Below are 19,312 nucleotides of genomic sequence, written 5' to 3'. Positions count from 1 at the left end.
TTAAGGCAGGCAGCAGGCAGGCAGAAACGTGAGACAAACCAGGATCAAGGCAGGCAGCAGGCAGGCAGAATCGTGAGACAAACCAGGATCAAGAAACGCAGGATAGCAGCAACTAACTCTCTCCAAGGAGTGACCACGTTGCAAGGCAAAGCAAAGAAGAAAGCTGCGGGTTTAAATCCCCCTCCGGGTCTGACGTTAGAAGGAGGGCGGATCGGCACATCCGGGTGCTGGGAGCTCAAAAGGACAGCCCTCGCGCGCGCGCATTCCCCCGCAGGGGGCGGAGCTATCCTCGGGCTTGCCGGCGTCCCCACGAGGAGGACGCCGCTGCCATGCGGCCAGGCCGGCCCGGAATCGCACGGCTCGCGGCGCAGGGAGGAGACCCGCGGGGAAGGTAAGAGCCCTGGTCGCTGCGTAAGCGACTGGGGTCGCAACACCCCCTGTCTATATACCATCTCTAACTTCTCCTATTTCTGCTCCTATTCTAATGATCCTACCATATTGCTCCTAATTTAAGATTAGCACTTTCGCTCCCCTCTTACCACTTATTATTTAGAACTCCATCACCCTCTAACCCTCTCCCTTAGCTTTTACCTTTTTCCCCTTGAACCCTCTTTACTCTATAGTGTTGTTTTAATTCAGCTCAGTTAAGTTACAACTAAATGATAGTTCTGTTTTTGTAAAAGATTCTACTTGTTTTATGTTCAAATATTTATATACTTGCCTTTTTTAATTGTATAACGCTTATATAACTCTGTTAAATGTAAAACGCTCCGGCGTAAGTTCCTGTTCACTGTACACCGACGTGATATCTTTGATGAGCGGCGGTATATAAAAATTTATAAATAAATAAATAAATAAATACTACCTGCCCCAGCACTGACGCACCATTATGTAAAAGCTGATGCTGGTTTCCATCCCTTCCTCACTTCCTTTCCCATTCTCACCCTTTCTTGGCACTCTCTAGGAAACTCACTGGTTCCACAGCCAGCTGCCCATCTCATAGTTCAGCTAAGCCATCTCAGACAGAGGTCTCACCAACACTGCACAGGCACAGCCTTCTGGTTCACCCCCTCCCTTTCTATTACAATAGCTTGCCTCCACTTCTCAGGGCCTCCCCCACTCCAGCCAGTTCTCATTGACTGTATGCTACACAGAGTCTGCTGATTTTATGGTTCCATAGGCAAGTATTTCCCAACTTTTTCATACCCAAAGCAAACCTAAATTAACAAAAATGTTATGTGTCACACCAGCCTCCATGGAGCTGACAGTCGAACATGGAGAGGGAAGCACTGAAAGCTTCACCAGTCTCTCTTCCAAATCAGAAGAGAGGGAGCAAAGACAGCTTGTCATTGTCTCAGCTCCCAAGGAAGAAGGGAGAAATTGGTGTGGTGTGAGCAACTAGCTCAGTTAGTTATCTTGGCTGCTGCATGTGGCTGCCAGAGGTTCTTTGCTGCTGCTCTCAGCTCTCAAAATGAATCACACCCACTGCTCAGTACACACTCTCTCCATCTTACTTGGCCTGAGACTAAGACAGAGGCTTCAAGGATTCAGACAGGGAAGATGAGTAGGGCAGTGTGCACTGTATGTACTGCACAAAGTGGGCGCCAACTATCTCTGCCCTGCATGCTGCCCATTAATTACCACACTCCAGGGCTCATGCTGTAGCTAGAAGAGGCATGGATGATTACACGTGTTCTCAGAAAGGCATTCCCATCAGTTTAAGAGCCAACGTTGGTATCTCTTGTTGCTGCAAGGTGCTGAGAGCAGAGCCCAGGTGGTGCCCTGGATCAGAGCATCAGGCAGTGGTGACTTTTCCATGGCACACCTGATCAAATCTGGAGGCACACTGGATGGGAAACACTGCCATAGGCTCTGCTCTGCCTACCTACTCCTGGGGAGGAGGGTTACTGGACGAGTTCCATACTTCCAACTTCCTCAAGGGATTAAGAATAGAAAAATTAAGCCCTGGCCAAGATTATATGCATCACTACTAGGGAGAGTCTGGCCCTATGATAACACAACTCCAGATGGAATTCTGCTTTCTCACATGGAGCCAGTACAGTCAGTACAGCCAGGGCATCAGGCACCCTAGCAAAACCTTACAGCCTTGCCCCTCAGCCTCAGCCACACCCTCCACACCCAATTAAAAATGATGCATTTATAATATTTTACATGAAAAAGTACATTCAAAATATAATCTTCTGAAATAAAATATTACCATATGTTTAATATATTACATGCACTGCTGTGGTGTCAACCAGAAAACCCTGCAAAAAAAAAAGACACTTGTAACTCATAGCATTAGGCCTATTGTAACACACACTGAGTGAATGATTGGGCTTGGCACTCAGAAAGCCATGAGTAAACTAAATTACAATTACAATATAGTAAGCCCATACCAAAAAGACAACTGCCAACACTCAATTAGTAACAACTCTATCTATGAAAAAGTAACACTGCAACTATTACAACAGACCCTAAAACACCAATATGCATCCTGTTAGGAAAAACAGAGCAAGCCATGTTGCTATAGGTCCCAACACAGAAACTGCACCCTAACAGAATATCTCATCTCCATCTGACACACAGAAAACAGGCATACCCTCACCAAATACAGAATATAGAGACCGTAAAGTATGCTTAGAACTGAAAACCACAACAAGCCAGACTCAGTATGCAGTGCAACAATGGATAAACAGAAACATTATCATTCCTCATAAAACATCAAACAAAATCAAGAAATATAAAATGTAATAGTAAAACCATACTAAAAGAAATGAACAAATATTTCAAAACAGCTGATGATAGAACATCCACAAAATAAAAACTAATTCGGAAAATTTTAAAATATTTCCCAAACACCAATAAAATATTTCAAAACAACAGACATCAAATAACTAAAGATAAAAATATCCAACAGCTGGGAAGTTCTGCTTCTATCCACCATAAAATATAAATAGAAATGTGCAGACAAAAACTGAGCAGGAAACCACAAGCCAGACACTGTATATGAAAAGCGGAAACTGTTACACCCGTTGGGGCCAGACCTCTGCGACCACTACTGCTCATCTCCTTCTTTGCTTCCCTGACTCCATGGGAAAGATTGGCAGCCTCCGCTAGCTGCCGACGACCTGCTTACTGCTCCCAGGCCTCCCGGATTGGCACGGATGCCGCTGACCATCATCTTGCCATCAGGTCCCTCTAGGCGCGCACGCACGCACGCACGCACGCACACGGGCCAGTCTTATCAATGTCATAGCAGGAACCTCGGGGGCGTCCCCTCCCGATGACGTCATTCCCCTCAGATATTTAAACCAGCTGGCCCTGCCTAAAGACGACTTGGCAAAGAGTCTCATCCTTGCTAATTCTGCTTTGCATCCTGAGGACCCTGCGTTCCAGTTCCTGTTCCGGCGTGGATGTCTCAGGTACCCACTCCTCGGGGGCCTCTCTCTCGTCCTGGCTATCCGCTTCTCGGAGGGCCTGACACCTGGAACTCTGCCTGCCCTATTCCCCGGGGCTTCCTTGGAACCAACACTGCTCTTTCGTGAGTACTCCGCCCTGCGGATCACTTTCTGCTCCACCAAGTGCCTCCCTGGTGTACCCCGCGCTGCGGACCATTACCATCTCTAAGGAGGATTCCTTCAGAGGTACCTGCTCTGCAGACCCTTACCATTCCATTGAGGACCTCACAGGCGCACCCTGCCTTACGGACCGCTGCCAGCTCTACCGAGGACCCTCACCGGTGTACCCCACTCTGCGGGTCATTACCATCTCTACCGAGGACACTATTGGTGTACCTCGCCCCGCGGGTCACTACCATTTCTACTAAGACCTCCTCGGTGTACCCCGCTTTGCGGGCCATTACCATCTCTACAGGAGACCTCTTCGGGGTACCCACTCCACGGACCACTACCAACACTATGGCGATATTCCCTCTGGACATTTCCTGTTCCATCGACCCTGTGTCTCTGGGTCTGTGTGACCTCCTCTCTGGCACCCCAGCTCCACGGATAGTGCTTCTATCTCTTTAATAAAGCCTCTATATTGCTTCCATGTCTAACCTCAGCTGAGACCTAGCCTCCCGACAGTGAGGCACATGGGGCTCCTCCCCGTGGGCGGACCACCTCTCACTTTGGCCCAGGGTTCAAGTACCAATTGATATTAATAGAATCAATAATAATTGATATTGATTGATTAATTGATAATTGAATAATTGACAATTAATTGATTGATTAATTGATATTAACAGAATCCTAACAAACATTATCATTCCTCACAAAACATCAAATGTTTCTCCCTTTAAGCCTTGTTCTGTACATGCAAGCCATATGCCCTCCTTGGCATACTTGTAACACTTAGTTCTCTGTTAACCGCTCCATATGTTTCAAAGCAATCCATAAATAGTTAAATATTTTTTTCCTCCAAATCGCATTGTAAAATGTTACCTGTTCTAAGTTATACTACAAGTTATACTGTAAAAATAAGCTGCTCCTGCCTTACCAGTTACTGCAACGTTCTACTACTTATGTTAAACTTCTATCATCTTCTTCTTCTACTCCCAGTTAGAATCATCCCTGTTTTATTGTAACTTCTTTTTCTGTGCACCTGTTATAATTTGTAATGTATACTCTCAGGTTATAGTTATGTACGTTATAATGTATTGCTCACCCCTTGTTACATGTAAACCGACATGATACGACCATCCGTGAATGCCGGTATAGTAAAACACAAATAAATAAAAATAAAAAAAAATATTTACTGTTCAGTTTTATGTAAACTGATATGATATCTTGATCGAATGTCAGTATACAAAAGCAAATAAAATAAAAAATTATAAAACCAAGAAATATAAAATATAATAGTACAACTATACTAAAAAATGAACAAATATTTCAAAACGGGAGATGAATAGAAAATCCAATATTTAAAAACTCAATTTCTTAAAAATTTACTGTGTTGAAATGTTTCTGGTGTTTGGATAACACATCAAATAACACCCAATAATTAAAAATAAGGATAAAAAATCTTGTGCTCTCTATACCTCAGAATGTTCAATTTCCAGTTATCCTAAGATTGTCATGGATTAGCAGACAAGAAGTAGATGAACAGACTTTAACCTCCCTCCCTCTCTCATACACACAGACAGACAGAAGCACATACACTCTCTCTCTCACACACCCACAGACAGAAGCACCTCCTTTTCTCTCTCACAGACACACAGAATCTCCCTTTCTTCCAGAGAAAAACAAACTCCTTCTCTTCAGAGAAAAGCACGCTCCCTCTCTCCCAGAGAAAAGCACGCTCCCTCTCTCCAGAGAAAAGCACGCTCCCTCTCTCCCAGAGAAAAGCATGCTCCCTCTCTCCCAGAGAAAAGCATGCTCTCTCTCTCTCACATAGAAAAACAAGCTCCCTCTCTCCCAGAGAAAAGCATGCGCCCTCTCTCTCACACACATTAGAAGCACCTTTGTCTCTCACAGACACACAGAAGCACATAAGAACATAAAATGCCATACTGGGTCAGACCAAGGGTCCATCAAGCCCAGCATCCTGTTTCCAACAGTGGCCAATCCAGGCCATAAGAACCTGGCAAGTACCCAAAAACTAAGTCTATTCCATGTTACCATTGCTAATGGCAGTGGCTATTCTCTAGGTGAACTTAATAGCAGGTAATGGACTTCTCCTCCAAGAACTTATCCAATCCTTTTTTAAACACAGCTATACTAACTGCACTAACCACATCCTCTGGCAACAAATTCCAGAGTTTAATTGTGCATTGAGTAAAAAAGAACTTTCTCCGATTAGTTTTAAATGTGCCCCATGCTAACTTCATGGAGTGCCCCCTAGTCTATTATCCAAAAGAGTAAATAACCGAGTCACATTTACCCATTCTAGACCTCTCATGATTTTAAACACCTCTATCATATCTCCCCTCAGCTGTCTCTTCTCCAAGCTGAACAGCCCTAACCTCTTTAGTCTTTCCTCATAGGGGAGCTGTTCCATCCCCTTTATCATTTTGGTAGCCCTTCTCTGTACCTTCTCCATCGCAATTATATCTTTTTTGAGATGCAGCGACCAGAATTGTACACAGTATTCAAGGTGCGGTCTCACCATGGAGCGATACAGAGGCATTATGACATTTTCTGTTTTATTCACCATTCCCTTTCTAATAATTCCCAACATTCTGTTTGCTTTTTTGACTGCCACAGCACACTGTACCGACGATTTCAATGTGTTATCCACTATGACGCCTAGATCTCTTTCTTGGGTGGTAGCTCCTAATATGGAACCCAACATTGTGTAATTATAGCATGGGTTATTTTTCCCTATATGCATCACCTTGCACACCGCAGAAAACACTAAGATGTCAAAATAAAGGGCTACTGACTGTCCCCACAAAATGGAGCACACACCTGACGCACATAACAGATCATGTGTTTTCCATAGCGGGTCCAAAACTTTGGAATTCCCTATCTGAGATGTTATGTCTGATATCAGATATTCAGAGATTTAAATGTGAGCTAAAAATATGGCTATTCAAAAATGCATAAAACCTAACTTAAAAACATCAGAATGAAGAGAGATACAATAACAAGGACAAGAGATTCTAATTGATGCATGAGGAACAGATTTAATGAAAGATTGTAAGAGCTCTTTACAAGAGACTGACTAATATGTGAAATGTATTACTTTATCTTATTTCCTGTACTTCACACCTTATGTCCTTGATCTTTATTTAATATATATTGGAACATTTCATTTGATAGATGTTAATGTCTGTTTATGAATTCTACACCTGTAATCCTTCATTATTTGCTGATTTATAGCTATGAATGTTATTTTTGTAAACTGTTGTGATCTTTACATGGAATGTGGTATATAAAATGGCTAAATAAATATATGTACTTTCCAGAGCAGTCAGCCCTGTCATTTTCAGGTTGCCCTGGCTCCGCCTCCATCAACCTGTTACAGATTGGGGTGCATTGCTAATAACTCACTGGGGCACCTCCTGCAAGGAATATTGTTCCTCCTATGCTCTGCCTTTGGTCTTGTTGGCCTGGACAATCCTGCCTGACCTGAAAGACCTCTCATTCCAATACGCTGCTGCATTGATGAATGCCACAAGCAACAGCCCAAGTCTCTGCAGCCTCATAGATCAGACAACCACCCAGGTCATCTATTCCCAGAGAAGATGCCTTTTACGGGCAATGTCCAACTGAGGTTCCTAGCAGGGACAGAAAACATTCTGATATCTAAGGCTATTCAACCAGAGCCCCTACAAGATTATTCTCTTTTTCATCCAGATTCCTCGAAATCCTTCATTGTGGAGGAAGAAGCCACTCTCATTGGCGTGAGAGCTGGAATTGCTCAACAGAAGAATTGAGGGACTCCAGTACCATGCTCAAATCCCTCCAAAGGATTCACCCCTACAGCAAAGAATCAACTGACTAATGCCCTTCCACATTCTTCTAAACTCAAAGACTCCCGGGAGTCCCCTCTTAAACCGGTTTCTAGTTGCCAGAGGTTGAAAGTATTTCATCGACACTTTCCCCAAAAGCTTAGGAGGAGGGTACTGTTACGTTTGGCCAGTCACAGAATGATCCCGACCGGCCGCACTCACCTGAGCCGCCACCAAAAGCCCCGGTTCCCTCTTCACTGCATAAATGCCGCCACTGTGCCTCCCATCGTAGTGCCGCGCCCTTCCCTAGGCGCACATCCATGCTGTGAGTTTGCATTTACAGGCCCTGCAGCGGGAAAACTTAGGACCAGCACCCCGTGATGACATCGTGCGACTGGGTATTTAAACCCGGCTGCACAGCTTCCGACTTGCCTCAGCAACAGGTCCTCTTTTGTTCTTCAGAGCGTGTTGCTTCCTGATCCTTGCCGGTGTGTTCCTCGCCCACCATATTTCAGTTTCTGCCTTGCCTGGCCTTGTCCATACTTGCCTTGTTCAACCTTGCCTTATCCAGCCTCATTTCACCCAGCTTTGCCTCATTCTGTTGTCCAGCCTTGCCTTGTACACCCTTGCCTTATCCAGCCTCATCTCACCCAGCTTTGCCTCATTCTGTTGTCCAGCCTTGCCTTCTACACCCTTGCTTTATCCAACCTTGCCTTGTCCAGCCTTACTTCATCCTATTGTCCAGCCTTGCCATGTCCAGCCCCACATCGTTCATCGTCCTCGCTCTGTACCCTTCCAGTCCTTCTGCCTGCTCATAGGACCTCTGCTATGGACTATAACTATTCTCTTGCCTGCCACCTGGACCTGACCTTTGCCATAGACCCCGACTCTGCCCTGCCAGCTAACTGTCCAGACCTAGGCCTGGATCCGTTACTTCTCTGATTGCTGTCAGCCCTGACCTTGGCCCATGTAAGGACTCTCTCTTTACTTAGCCCTGTGGGACAACTTCCTAAATCATGCTGGCCCTTCTATGGCCTGGGTACAGGGAGCTTCTATTTACTGAAACTGGGAGTGTCTGGCGGAAACCCAATGGTTGAAACTCCATTGAGGGGTTCAGACTCTCAGAACACTGATGTTTGTGTGGGTGTTGGGTAATGGAGGGGTTAAACCACTGTAATGTTTGTAATGGTCGTATCGTAGCCGGCAGCACTCATCTCCGTGCGGGCTCCAGCCCCCCGACACAGCAAGGACAATGCCAATGCCTTCCTCCCCCAGGCTGCCATGCCTTCTGCACGGCACCTATTGATGACATCACCAGCTCCTCCATTTATGCCTTAGCTGCGCTGGTCTTCCTTGCCTCAGCAACAGGTTCTCCTGCATATTTTATTTTATTTATATTTAAAAAGCTTTTATTCCAGAACCTTCATAAACGTTCGGCACGAATAACAATGTAACAATCATAAAATGATATAAAACAAATATATACAAACAAATTAAAACATCACTTACATACTGCATAGAGTAGTGCATGTTGCTCGTGTTCCAGCCTTGCCTCATCCTGCCTTGTTCAGTCTGTTTTGCCTTGCCTTGCTTGCTCAATCATCATCCCAGACCTCCAGTCTCTCTGGCAATGACCTCTGCCTTGGACCTGGATTGCTCTCTTGCCTGCCACTGACCTCAGCTATGAGCTCTGTATATGCTCTGCTTGCTGCCAGCCTCAACCTCCAGCTTAACGCCTGGTTATTGTCTCACTGTAGCCTGTCCAGATCTTGACCTTGACACAGACTCTCTCTGTACGCCCTGTCGGACCCTCACCTAAGTCCTGCCTGGAACATAAAGGCTCAACCTGGGGGGAATGGGGCTGGTATAGGTACAGCTCCAGTCTTGTCTCTGCCCAGGGCGCATTTGCCAGTTGCCAGCATGGGCCTAGTGGGTGCACCTACTAGGCTGTGTTGTTAACCATGCCACAGCACAAGGCTCCACTGTCCTTACAGCCACGTTGTGTGACATTCATTATAATCAGAGCTTTTGTGCCATTTATCTGTGCGCAGGTCCTGCAAGCATTCCAACAAGCAGGGCACATTTTCTCTGGCTTGGCAGACTGTACTTCATCGTTTCTTTACTTTTATTTGATTTATGCTATTTATAGTGAGAGACATAGATCCCTTATGTAAAATTGAGACATTTCTGATTTGTGACCAAAAAACGTTAACTCTCCTCCTTTGTCTCTGACATGGATGTGAAAGGACACAACAGACAATTTCCAGAAGCAGAGGGATTTACCTGTACTATTTTTCTCTCTTCATGTTCTAGAGCCTCTTCCAGAGCTGCAGCTGGTAGGTGGTTGGAACAGATGCGCAGGCCGTCTTGAAATCTTCTACTCTGGAGCCTGGGGAACGGTCTGTGAGAACGGGTGGAACAGCAGCAGTGCAGACGTTGTTTGCAGACAGTTGGGCTGTGGATTTGCCACGGTTACTTCCGGAGGATCCTACTTTGGTCTAGGAGAAGGACGTATTCTTCTGGATAATGTGCAGTGCACCGGAAATGAGGCCTATCTGTGGTACTGCCCTAACAGTGGCTGGTTTCTAAATAACTGCAGCCATCAGCAAGACGTCAGCGTTATTTGCTCAGGTACTCTCATCTGTGATGCATAATGAGGCTCATTTTATGACTGCACGGCTGGCAAAAGTCTGTACGTACATTCTATGCACAGACTTCACCTCGAATTTTCATAGTAAACGTGCATTTAAGTTCACTTTGAAAAATTGTGCATGAGTATCGATCTTCAGAGGGCGCAACTTCTGTAGGTTCACTTATGTGCAAACTTTTTAAAATAAGAGAGGTCCATATTTAAACTGTTTGTTTGGGACTTAGTCAGAGAAACCATGGGATTTAAAAATCTTGCCAACACTACCTGTTCCAATTTATCTGAATTTATTTAGCATTTTTTTATATACCGAGGTATAGCAGAGTTGCCTTCACTCCGGTTTACATACAAAAAACAACATGATACATTGAACGATGTTTGAAATTTCAAAATTTCAAAAATTAACAGTAATGAGCAAAAAACATAACAAGAGAATGAATATAACAGGATAACACAGGGTGGAAACCCTGGGTAGGTGGACAGAGATATCTGGGAACATCAAAAACAGAGGGCATCTGCATCATGAAACAGGGAAATCGAATGAGGGGGATATTGAAAGATAGCAGGCTATGTTAATATGTTTTAAGTCATAGAGTGCAGTCTTTAAAGGATTGGCTGAGTAGCCAGGATTTTAGGTCTTTTTTGAAGGATTTTAAGTTTTCTTGATTGGTGAGGAAATGAGGTAATGAATTCCAAAGTTTTGGGCCAATAATGGAAAGGGCTCTGTTTCTGGTGGAGGATAATTTGGCCTGTGGAAGTGAGGGAATTACTAGTTGAATTTTACAAGTAGATCTTGTTGTTCGATGAGAGCAATGTAAATGAATGATGTCATCAAAGGCGGAGTAATCGGCTTTGTATATTGCATTGTGAAGAATAGAGAGAACTTTGAATTCTACTCTTTTTTAAATAGGGAGCCACTGTAATTGATTGAGAACAGGTGTAATGTGATCGGCCTTTCTTTTACCTGTTAGTACTCTGGCTGCAGCGTTCTGAAGGAGCTGCAAGGGTCTCAAAAGAAGATTTTGGAAGGCCAATCAAAAGGGAGTTGCAGTAGTCCAAACTGGAAAATAGGAGGGCTTGTAGGACGGTTTTGAAATCATGGGGGTGAAGCAGTGGTTTTAGATGTTTTAAAATTTGAAGTTTGTAGAAGCCTTCTTTTATTTTTGTAGCGATGTGTTTCTTGAAGTTTAGGTCAATGTCTAACCAAAATCCCAGGTCTTTAACGCTCTCTTTAAGATGTACGAGGGTCTTGTCAAAGAGGAAGGGTGGAATTGTTTTATGATCAGGGTTTTTTTTGGCAATTAGGATACATTCAGTTTTGCTGGTATTTAGACATAGTTTAAGATGAATTAGCATGTTTCTGATTGTGTCCAGGTGTGAGGCTGCTTTAGACATAGCATCTTCTATCGAGGAGGAAATTGGAATGAGGAATTGTATATCATCGGCATACATGCAATATGTTATGTCGAGTCTTGAGAGGAGATGGCAAAGAGGGGTAAGGTAGATGTTGAATAAGATGGGTGAAAGTGCTGATCCTTGTGGCACACCTGTTTCGAGGGGGATGGGGTTTGATGAGCAATTGTTGTGAGAAACTTTGAAGTGTCTATTATTGAGGAAGGATGTAAGAGTCTTGCCAGCTAGTCCTATGGATTCTAGACAGGAAATAAGAATTTTATTATCCACTGTGTCGAAGGCTGCAGAGAGGTCTAAAAGAATCAGAAGGTATCCTTTTTTGTTGTCAAGTCCTCTTAGGATGGTATTGGAGAGGTTAAGTAGGAGGGTTTCAGTGCTGTGGTTTTTTCTGAAGCCGAATTGGGAGGGAAAGAGAATTTTGTTATCGTCTAGATGTTCATTGAGTTGTTTCAAAGCTGCCTTCTCTATCATTCTGCAAGACTGATGTAAAGAACAACCAAGAGCAACCAAGAGCAAACCTCCTCTTCCTCATCCCCCCCCCCAAGTAACACAACTGTATTAATAATCACTGACGACCAGGCTTCTAGTAACAGCTTAAAGCTATTTATTTATGAATTTAAACATGTTTATATTCTGCCTTAATCAATATTATCATTCTAGGTGGATTACAAGTGAATAAATATATATCGCTTCTCGGCCTTTTGGCTGAGATTAAGTGTAATAAGCATATAACAGTGATACTGTACAGAAGGCAATACAAACTGTAAAATTCATTCCGACCTATTATATGTTCTAAAAAGCTTTACAATCAGAAATGTCTCTAAGGGATTGAAGATGTTGCTCCATAATGTAGGGCCAGCAATGGAAAAGGCTCGAGCTAGTTTGAAAGGAGGTCTAACCAGTTGAGACTGGGAGGCAGAACACAGTGGCTGTGATGGCACCTGTCTATGTTATCAGGTCAATCAAGTAACTCGGGGCCTCACAATTTAAAACTTTAAAATGTATTCTCTGCTCTATGGGAAGCCAGCGAAGAAAAAAAGGGACAACCTGCACGAAGGGACACTGCCACAGCTGCATCACATGCAATGTTGACTTGGGGAGCCCAGCATGTGAGGCATTACAGGAGTCAGGGGTACACAACACTTAAGACTGGGCTACCATACGAAAATGTTTCTGATCTAGGATATTCTTTAGATGATGCAACAATCTGAGTTTTAAAATAGCTGACTTTAACCTTTGACTTATCTGAGCTTTCAGTGATAGTTTAGTGTCCCACTGGATACCCAAATCAGGTACTTCTGCATGAAACGGAAAGACGACATCATTCATTTGTAAGAGATGATGATTCTGGCAATGTGGCTACTCATCTCACCCAGCAGACTTCAGTATCCAGATAACTGTAGGCGAGTGTGTTCAATGGCTGACTTCTACTGCTGAATATCTGCACCAGTTATCCAGCTAATTTTATCCAGATAATTTGTCTGTGGGCTGCTTTTCTGAATATTGACCTTTAAAAGTCACCTATGAAATTTAACTCCTCAGTGTGCATAAAGGACGCATGAAACTGAGTTACTCATGCACTTTTATACAACTTCCAAACATAGCCAAGCCTAAGGGGATGTGTGGAGATAAATCACTGGTCCCAAAAGACACAACGGAAGCCGATCCAATATAGCTGTGTAGCGACCAAAAAACAAAGAGATGGGTGTAATGGCACAATTTGCTATTCTCCCAGTATGAGGGCCCACCTCTGGCTGAGTTTCACTCTGCACACAGAGCTGGCTCAGGGGCTACTAAAATTGAACATCTTTAAATGGTTTTAAGTGTTTAAGGTATGTGTGTTTCAATTTTAGTAGCCCCTGAGGCAGCGCTGTGTGCAGAGTGAAACTCGGTCAGAGCCGGGCCCTCATATGGGAGAATAAAGAATTTTGCCATTACACTGATCTCTTTTTATTTTATAAACTGTGCAGCAGGATTGTGCATTTCTGCTTGAAAGTGTGTATTTCCAGTGCCAGAAAATGCTTACGTTACCCATTTTATAAACATATGCACAGTGGTGTAGTGGGGAAGGGCCAAGGCCCCCGGGCGCCAGACTGTAGGGGGCACAAAGGGGCAGCGGATCCCATCCTGCCCAGGCAAGAAGAGGGCCAGCGGCCCCTGGAGGAACTCATCCCACCTGGCAACAGAAGAAGAGGAAGCCTGCGGCCTCTGGGGGAGCCCATCCCGCTCAGCGGCAGAAGAGGAGGAACAGACCTGCGGCCGTCTAGAGCAGCGGTTCTCAATGTCAGGCAGTGTGTCGCTACCCTTCCGGTCCCCTGTTGGCCCAACTGCTCCCTCTGCCTCAGCAAGATGCAAATTCTTCCTCCTCACAGGTTTGAAATGTTGATAGCTTGGGCAGAACGCAGCAGGAGGGCTGAAAGATGCACTAGCAGCATGACCTCTTCTTCCTGCCCCCGCAGCCTGGAAGAGGAAGTCCCGTGCAATGGCTGCGCGCACATGGGAAGAAGAGACCACATGCATGCAGCATCAACCCAATGGAGAAGAGCAGCATGGTCTGAAGCCAAAAGAGGAACAATATGAGCCCTCATGGCCGATGATGAGTTAGTGCAGTTAGTGTAGATGGGTTTAAAAAAGGATTGGATAAGTTCTTGGAGGAGAAGTCCATTACCTGCTATTAAGTTCACTTAGAGAATAGCCACTGCCATTAGCAATGGTAACATGGAATAGACTTAGTTTTTGGGTACTTGCCAGGTTCTTATGGCCTGGATTGGCCACTGTTGGAAACAGGATGCTGGGCTTGATGGACCCTTGGTCTGACCCAGTATGGCAGGTTCTTATGTTCTTATTCTCAAGGCTGTGAGGATTGGAAGAGGAGGAGGCTTCTGCTGCAGCCAGTTCTTCCGTGGGGGGAGAGAGAGAGTGAGTGAGTGAGCAAGCATGTGTGTGTGAGAGACAGCATGTGTGTAACTGATTGAGAGCCTTTGTGTGTGTGAGAGAGAGCATGTATGTAGGTGTGTGATTGTTTGTAAAAGAGCATGTGTGTGTGGGATTCAGAGCCTCCGTGTGTGATTGAGATCTAAAAGTGAAGAAGTTAAGTTTGACAACCTGCAATCACATACCTCTTACAAAATATCAGCTACTGTGTATACCTCTGAATCTCACCCCGGAACACCCGTAGCCGGTCGCTTTTTTTACCAGAACAATATGAGGTCAATGTTGAAAAGATGCACACATATAAAATAGCATCTGTGCGAGCAGACGCTGTTCTAAAACTTCAACATGCACACCTATCTGGAACCACAAATACATTTCCATGAGTAAAAATGGGGCGGGGCAGGGCGGAAGGGGGAGGGGCTAACACGTACCCGCACAAGTTACCATTTTACAACCTGCCAAAGTGATGCGTGTAAATCTTCTACTTGCGCATATTGAAGGTTGCTCAATATCAGATGTGAGTGAGCACAAACATCTTAAAAACGAAAAATGACCTGGTGGGGAGGTCTGGATGACATGGAGGGTTTTCAGGCACTGGTAGACTAATTGGTCAGACTGGATATTTCATTGCCACGCACATGTTATAAAATCCCCTGACTTGCATATCATTTCTGCGCAGGTTATAAAACTCAGTACTAAATTACCGTGCGCCCATAGATACGCTCATGTGGGTGCACGTGGACAGTTTTGAAGGTTACCCTCCTTGTGCACAAAACCAAAAATACCCCTCTATTTATAAAATAGTAAGTACACATGTGCGTGCTATTTTTTATGTGGATCTCCTTTGAAACCAAGTCAGTTTTATAGCCAAGTTTTATACATTTACATGGATTTGAAGATTACCCCAGTGAATGGGTATAAGGGGCGGGGGTGAGCAGACATTTGTGGCTGTGCAGCCGCGTGTTCTTCCCTGTACTTCTCCCCACCCCCAAGCTGATAAGTTGTCCCTGAACCTGTTCTTTTGCTGTTCCCTCTTCCCCCACACCTCTCTCTATGCTGCCCCCTCTATTTCCCCCTTGCTCTCTCCCCATCTCCTCTACTCACTCAGTTTGTCTTCCTTTCCTCTCCTCCCCACTTTGGGGTGTGGGTGCTGAAAAGTGCTTCTGAGTAGCCGGTGCTGCTTCCCCTTCTCCTGGTTGGTTCTGGTGAACACAATAAGCCAATGAGCAGGAGGTGAAGAAGCAGCCCAGGCTATGAAGCCTTCCTCCCCATTCCTGTCTTGAGACAACAGCACTTCCCGGGTCCTGGTGCCCTTCTATCTTTTTCAGCAGTGCTTCCCCATAGAGTTTAATGATAAACAATCAAATAGGTAAAACCATTTTTCTCATTTTAAACTAATGAACTGAATGGAGATCACCTACAAAATGAATGAACAAATTAAAAATGAAACTTTTTACTCTGCACACGCCTACCTCCCACTCAACCAGTATCTAAACCAGTCAGTCACTTTAAGGCCCATCCCAAGGACACTCAATTTGTTTTTAAGTTGCCTCTGTGGCGCCATGTCGAAGGCCTTACTGAAATCCAAGTGCACTAATGCTCTCCCCAGTCAAAGAAATTGATGAGATTTCTCTGAAAAGACTTACCTTGGGTGAAACCATGCTGGTTTGGATCTTATAATCCATTGGCTTCCAGAAACTGCACTAGCTGCTTTTAGTAGTGTTTCTATTAACTTGCCAGCTACTGAGGTCAGACTAACCAGCCTGTAGTTCTCAGTGTGTCTCCAGGCCTGATTCTAAAGAAGCATTGAAAGGGGCTGCATATGGAACTCCACCGTGCCATGATGATGTATGGAAGCTCATTCTGCCAAACCTCTAACCCCAACTTCGCAGGCTCCTTCTCTTCCTCCTACTGCAGATGAAATTTAATGTAGACGTTGAAGGTGATGCACATAGGGAAAAATAACCCTTGCTGTAGTTACACGGTTAGGTTCCATATTAGGAGCTTCCACCCAGGAAAGAGATCTAGGCGTCATAGTGGATAACACATTGAAATCGTCGGCTCAGTGTGCTGCGGCAGTCAAAAAAGCAAACAGAATGTTGGGAATTATTAGGAAGGGAATGGTTAATAGAACGGAAAATATCATAATGCCTCTGTATCACTCCATGGTGAGACCGCACCTTGAATACTGTGTACAATGCTGGTCGCCGCATCTCAAAAAAGATATAATTGCGATGGAGACGGTACAGAGAGGGGCGAACAATATGATAAAAGGGATGGAACAGCTCCCCTTTGAGATGAAGCTAAATAGGTTAGGAGTTATGAGTGGGTGGAACAGGTAAACAGAGAATGATGATTTACTCTTTTTAATATTACTAGGACTAAGGGACACTCCATGAAGTTAATAGTTAATACATTTAAAACAATTCAAAAACTTCTTTTTGCACTCAGTACAATTAAACTGTGAAATGTGTTGCCAGCGGATGTGATGAAAGCAGTTAGCATAGCTGAGTTTTTAAAGGGTTTGGATAAGCTCCTGGAGGAAAAGCTGTTGTGAAAGCAGGGCTGTCAAGTAAGGCCTGTGCCGCTGTTAATTGTCTGCTTGCACTTGAATGACTGTTGTGCAGCTGCACAGGAGAAGGGCTGTCAAGTAAGGCCTGTGCCGCTGTTAATTGTCTGCTTGCACTTGAATGACTGTTGTGCAGCTGCACAGGAGAAGGGCTGCCAAGTAAGGCCTGTGCCGCTGTTAATTGTCTGCTTGCACTTGAATGACTGTTGTGCAGCTGCACAGGAGAAGGGCTGTCAAGTAAGGCCTGTGCCGCTGTTAATTGTCTGCTTGCACTTGAATGACTGTTGTGCAGCTGCACAGGAGAAGGGCTGTCAAGTAAGGCCTGTGCCGCTGTTAATTGTCTGCTTGCACTTGAATGACTGTTGTGCAGCTGCACAGGAGAAGGGCTGCCAAGTAAGGCCTGTGCCGCTGTTAATTGTCTGCTTGCACTTGAATGACTGTTGTGCAGCTGCACAGGAGAAGGGCTGTCAAGTAAGGCCTGTGCCGCTGTTAATTGTCTGCTTGCACTTGAATGACTGTTGTGCAGCTGCACAGGAGAAGGGCTGCCAAGTAAGGCCTGTGCCGCTGTTAATTGTCTGCTTGCACTTGAATGACTGTTGTGCAGCTGCACAGGAGAAGGGCTGCCAAGTAAGGCCTGTGCCGCTGTTAATTGTCTGCTTGCACTTGAATGACTGTTGTGCAGCTGCACAGGAGAAGGGCTGCCAAGTAAGGCCTGTGCCGCTGTTAATTGTCTGCTTGCACTTGAATGACTGTTGTGCAGCTGCACAGGAGAAGGGTTGCCAAGTAAGGCCTGTGCCGCTGTTAATTGTCTGCTTGCACTTGAATGACTGTTGTGCAGCTGCACAGGAGAAGGGTTGCCAAGTAAGGCCTGTGCCGCTGTTAATTGTCTGCTTGCACTTGAATGACTGTTGTGCAGCTGCACAGGAGAAGGGCTGCCAAGTAAGGCCTGTGCCGCTGTTAATTGTCTGCTTGCACTTGAATGACTGTTGTGCAGCTGCACAGGAGAAGGGCTGCCAAGTAAGGCCTGTGCCGCTGTTAATTGTCTGCTTGCACTTGAATGACTGTTGTGCAGCTGCACAGGAGAAGGGCTGTCAAGTAAGGCCTGTGCCGCTGTTAATTGTCTGCTTGCACTTGAATGACTGTTGTGCAGCTGCACAGGAGAAGGGCTGCCAAGTAAGGCCTGTGCCGCTGTTAATTGTCTGCTTGCACTTGAATGACTGTTGTGCAGCTGCACAGGAGAAGGGTTGCCAAGTAAGGCCTGTGCCGCTGTTAATTGTCTGCTTGCACTTGAATGACTGTTGTGCAGCTGCACAGGAGAAGGGTTGCCAAGTAAGGCCTGTGCCGCTGTTAATTGTCTGCTTGCACTTGAATGACTGTTGTGCAGCTGCACAGGAGAAGGGCTGCCAAGTAAGGCCTGTGCCGCTGTTAATTGTCTGCTTGCACTTGAATGACTGTTGTGCAGCTGCACAGGAGAAGGGCTGCCAAGTAAGGCCTGTGCCGCTGTTAATTGTCTGCTTGCACTTGAATGACTGTTGTGCAGCTGCACAGGAGAAGGGCTGCCAAGTAAGGCCTGTGCCGCTGTTAATTGTCTGCTTGCACTTGAATGACTGTTGTGCAGCTGCACAGGAGAAGGGCTGCCAAGTAAAGCTAGTGCTGGCATTTAAAAGAGCTCCAACTGGAAAGGACTGTGACTGTGACTGTGATATACTTTCTAAGTCCTGTTGCCAGGAAAAAGAGTCCAGATGCTCTGCCTACCAACTTTCCGCAAAAGATTGAAGACCGGGCTTTTCCAACAACAAAGATTGAAGACCTGGCTTTACCCGGACAATTCATAACCACCTCACCCGGACAACTCATAACCACCTTAGGCTTTTCCAACAAGCCTTCCCGGACAACTCTCAACCACCTCCAACTTCTGTAACAATGTTTATTGTAAATACTCATTAAGTTATTTAGCTTATCCCCATACAATTCTTTTTACTCCCCACTGTTCCTCTTTTTTCTCTCTCCCAGTTATTCTATCCCTTGGTTTTTTGTAACTGCTTCCCTTTTGCACCAGTTTAGTTCTTCTGTTCTATGCACCCCTTGTTTTTATGTAAACCAGCATGATGTGACCTGTTCATGAATGCCGGTATATAAAAAACCTAAATAAATAAAATAAATAAATAAATGCTCTGTCCAACCACATTAGGGAAAGAGAGGGGTCTTTAAGATTGCACTGGCAAGGTGGAGGGACTACATTATGTAGACTTGGGGAAATCACTATTTATCCTTGGTTATGTGAAAGAAGGTTTGGAGTATTCTTTAGTATCCTGCCAGGTTCTTATGGCCTGGATTGGCCACTGTTGGAAAC

General features: G+C 44.9%; 2 protein-coding genes across 2 annotated transcripts in view; both read left to right on the top strand.

Moving 5' to 3' along the window:
• The window catches only part of LOC115096250 (deleted in malignant brain tumors 1 protein-like), a 36,859-nt gene extending 35,457 nt beyond the window's left edge, over window positions 1-1,402 (top strand). The window contains exon 5 of the mRNA XM_029610759.1: window positions 1,251-1,402. Within this exon, the coding sequence (XP_029466619.1) occupies window positions 1,251-1,402 (152 nt within the window). The remainder of the gene's footprint in view (window positions 1-1,250) is intronic.
• Window positions 1,403-1,676: 274 nt separating this feature from the next.
• LOC115096249 (deleted in malignant brain tumors 1 protein-like) overlaps window positions 1,677-19,312 on the top strand; it is a 94,968-nt gene continuing 77,332 nt past the window's right edge. Inside the window, 2 exon segments of the mRNA XM_029610758.1 lie at window positions 1,677-1,734; window positions 9,710-10,027. Of these exon segments, the coding sequence (XP_029466618.1) occupies window positions 1,677-1,734; window positions 9,710-10,027 (376 nt within the window).

This window comes from Rhinatrema bivittatum, chromosome 7, assembly GCF_901001135.1.
Source record: "Rhinatrema bivittatum chromosome 7, aRhiBiv1.1, whole genome shotgun sequence".
Lineage (NCBI taxonomy): Eukaryota > Metazoa > Chordata > Amphibia > Gymnophiona > Rhinatrematidae > Rhinatrema > Rhinatrema bivittatum.
Note: the sequence above shows the minus strand (reverse complement) of the source record. Positions and strands in the feature narration are given on the sequence as shown.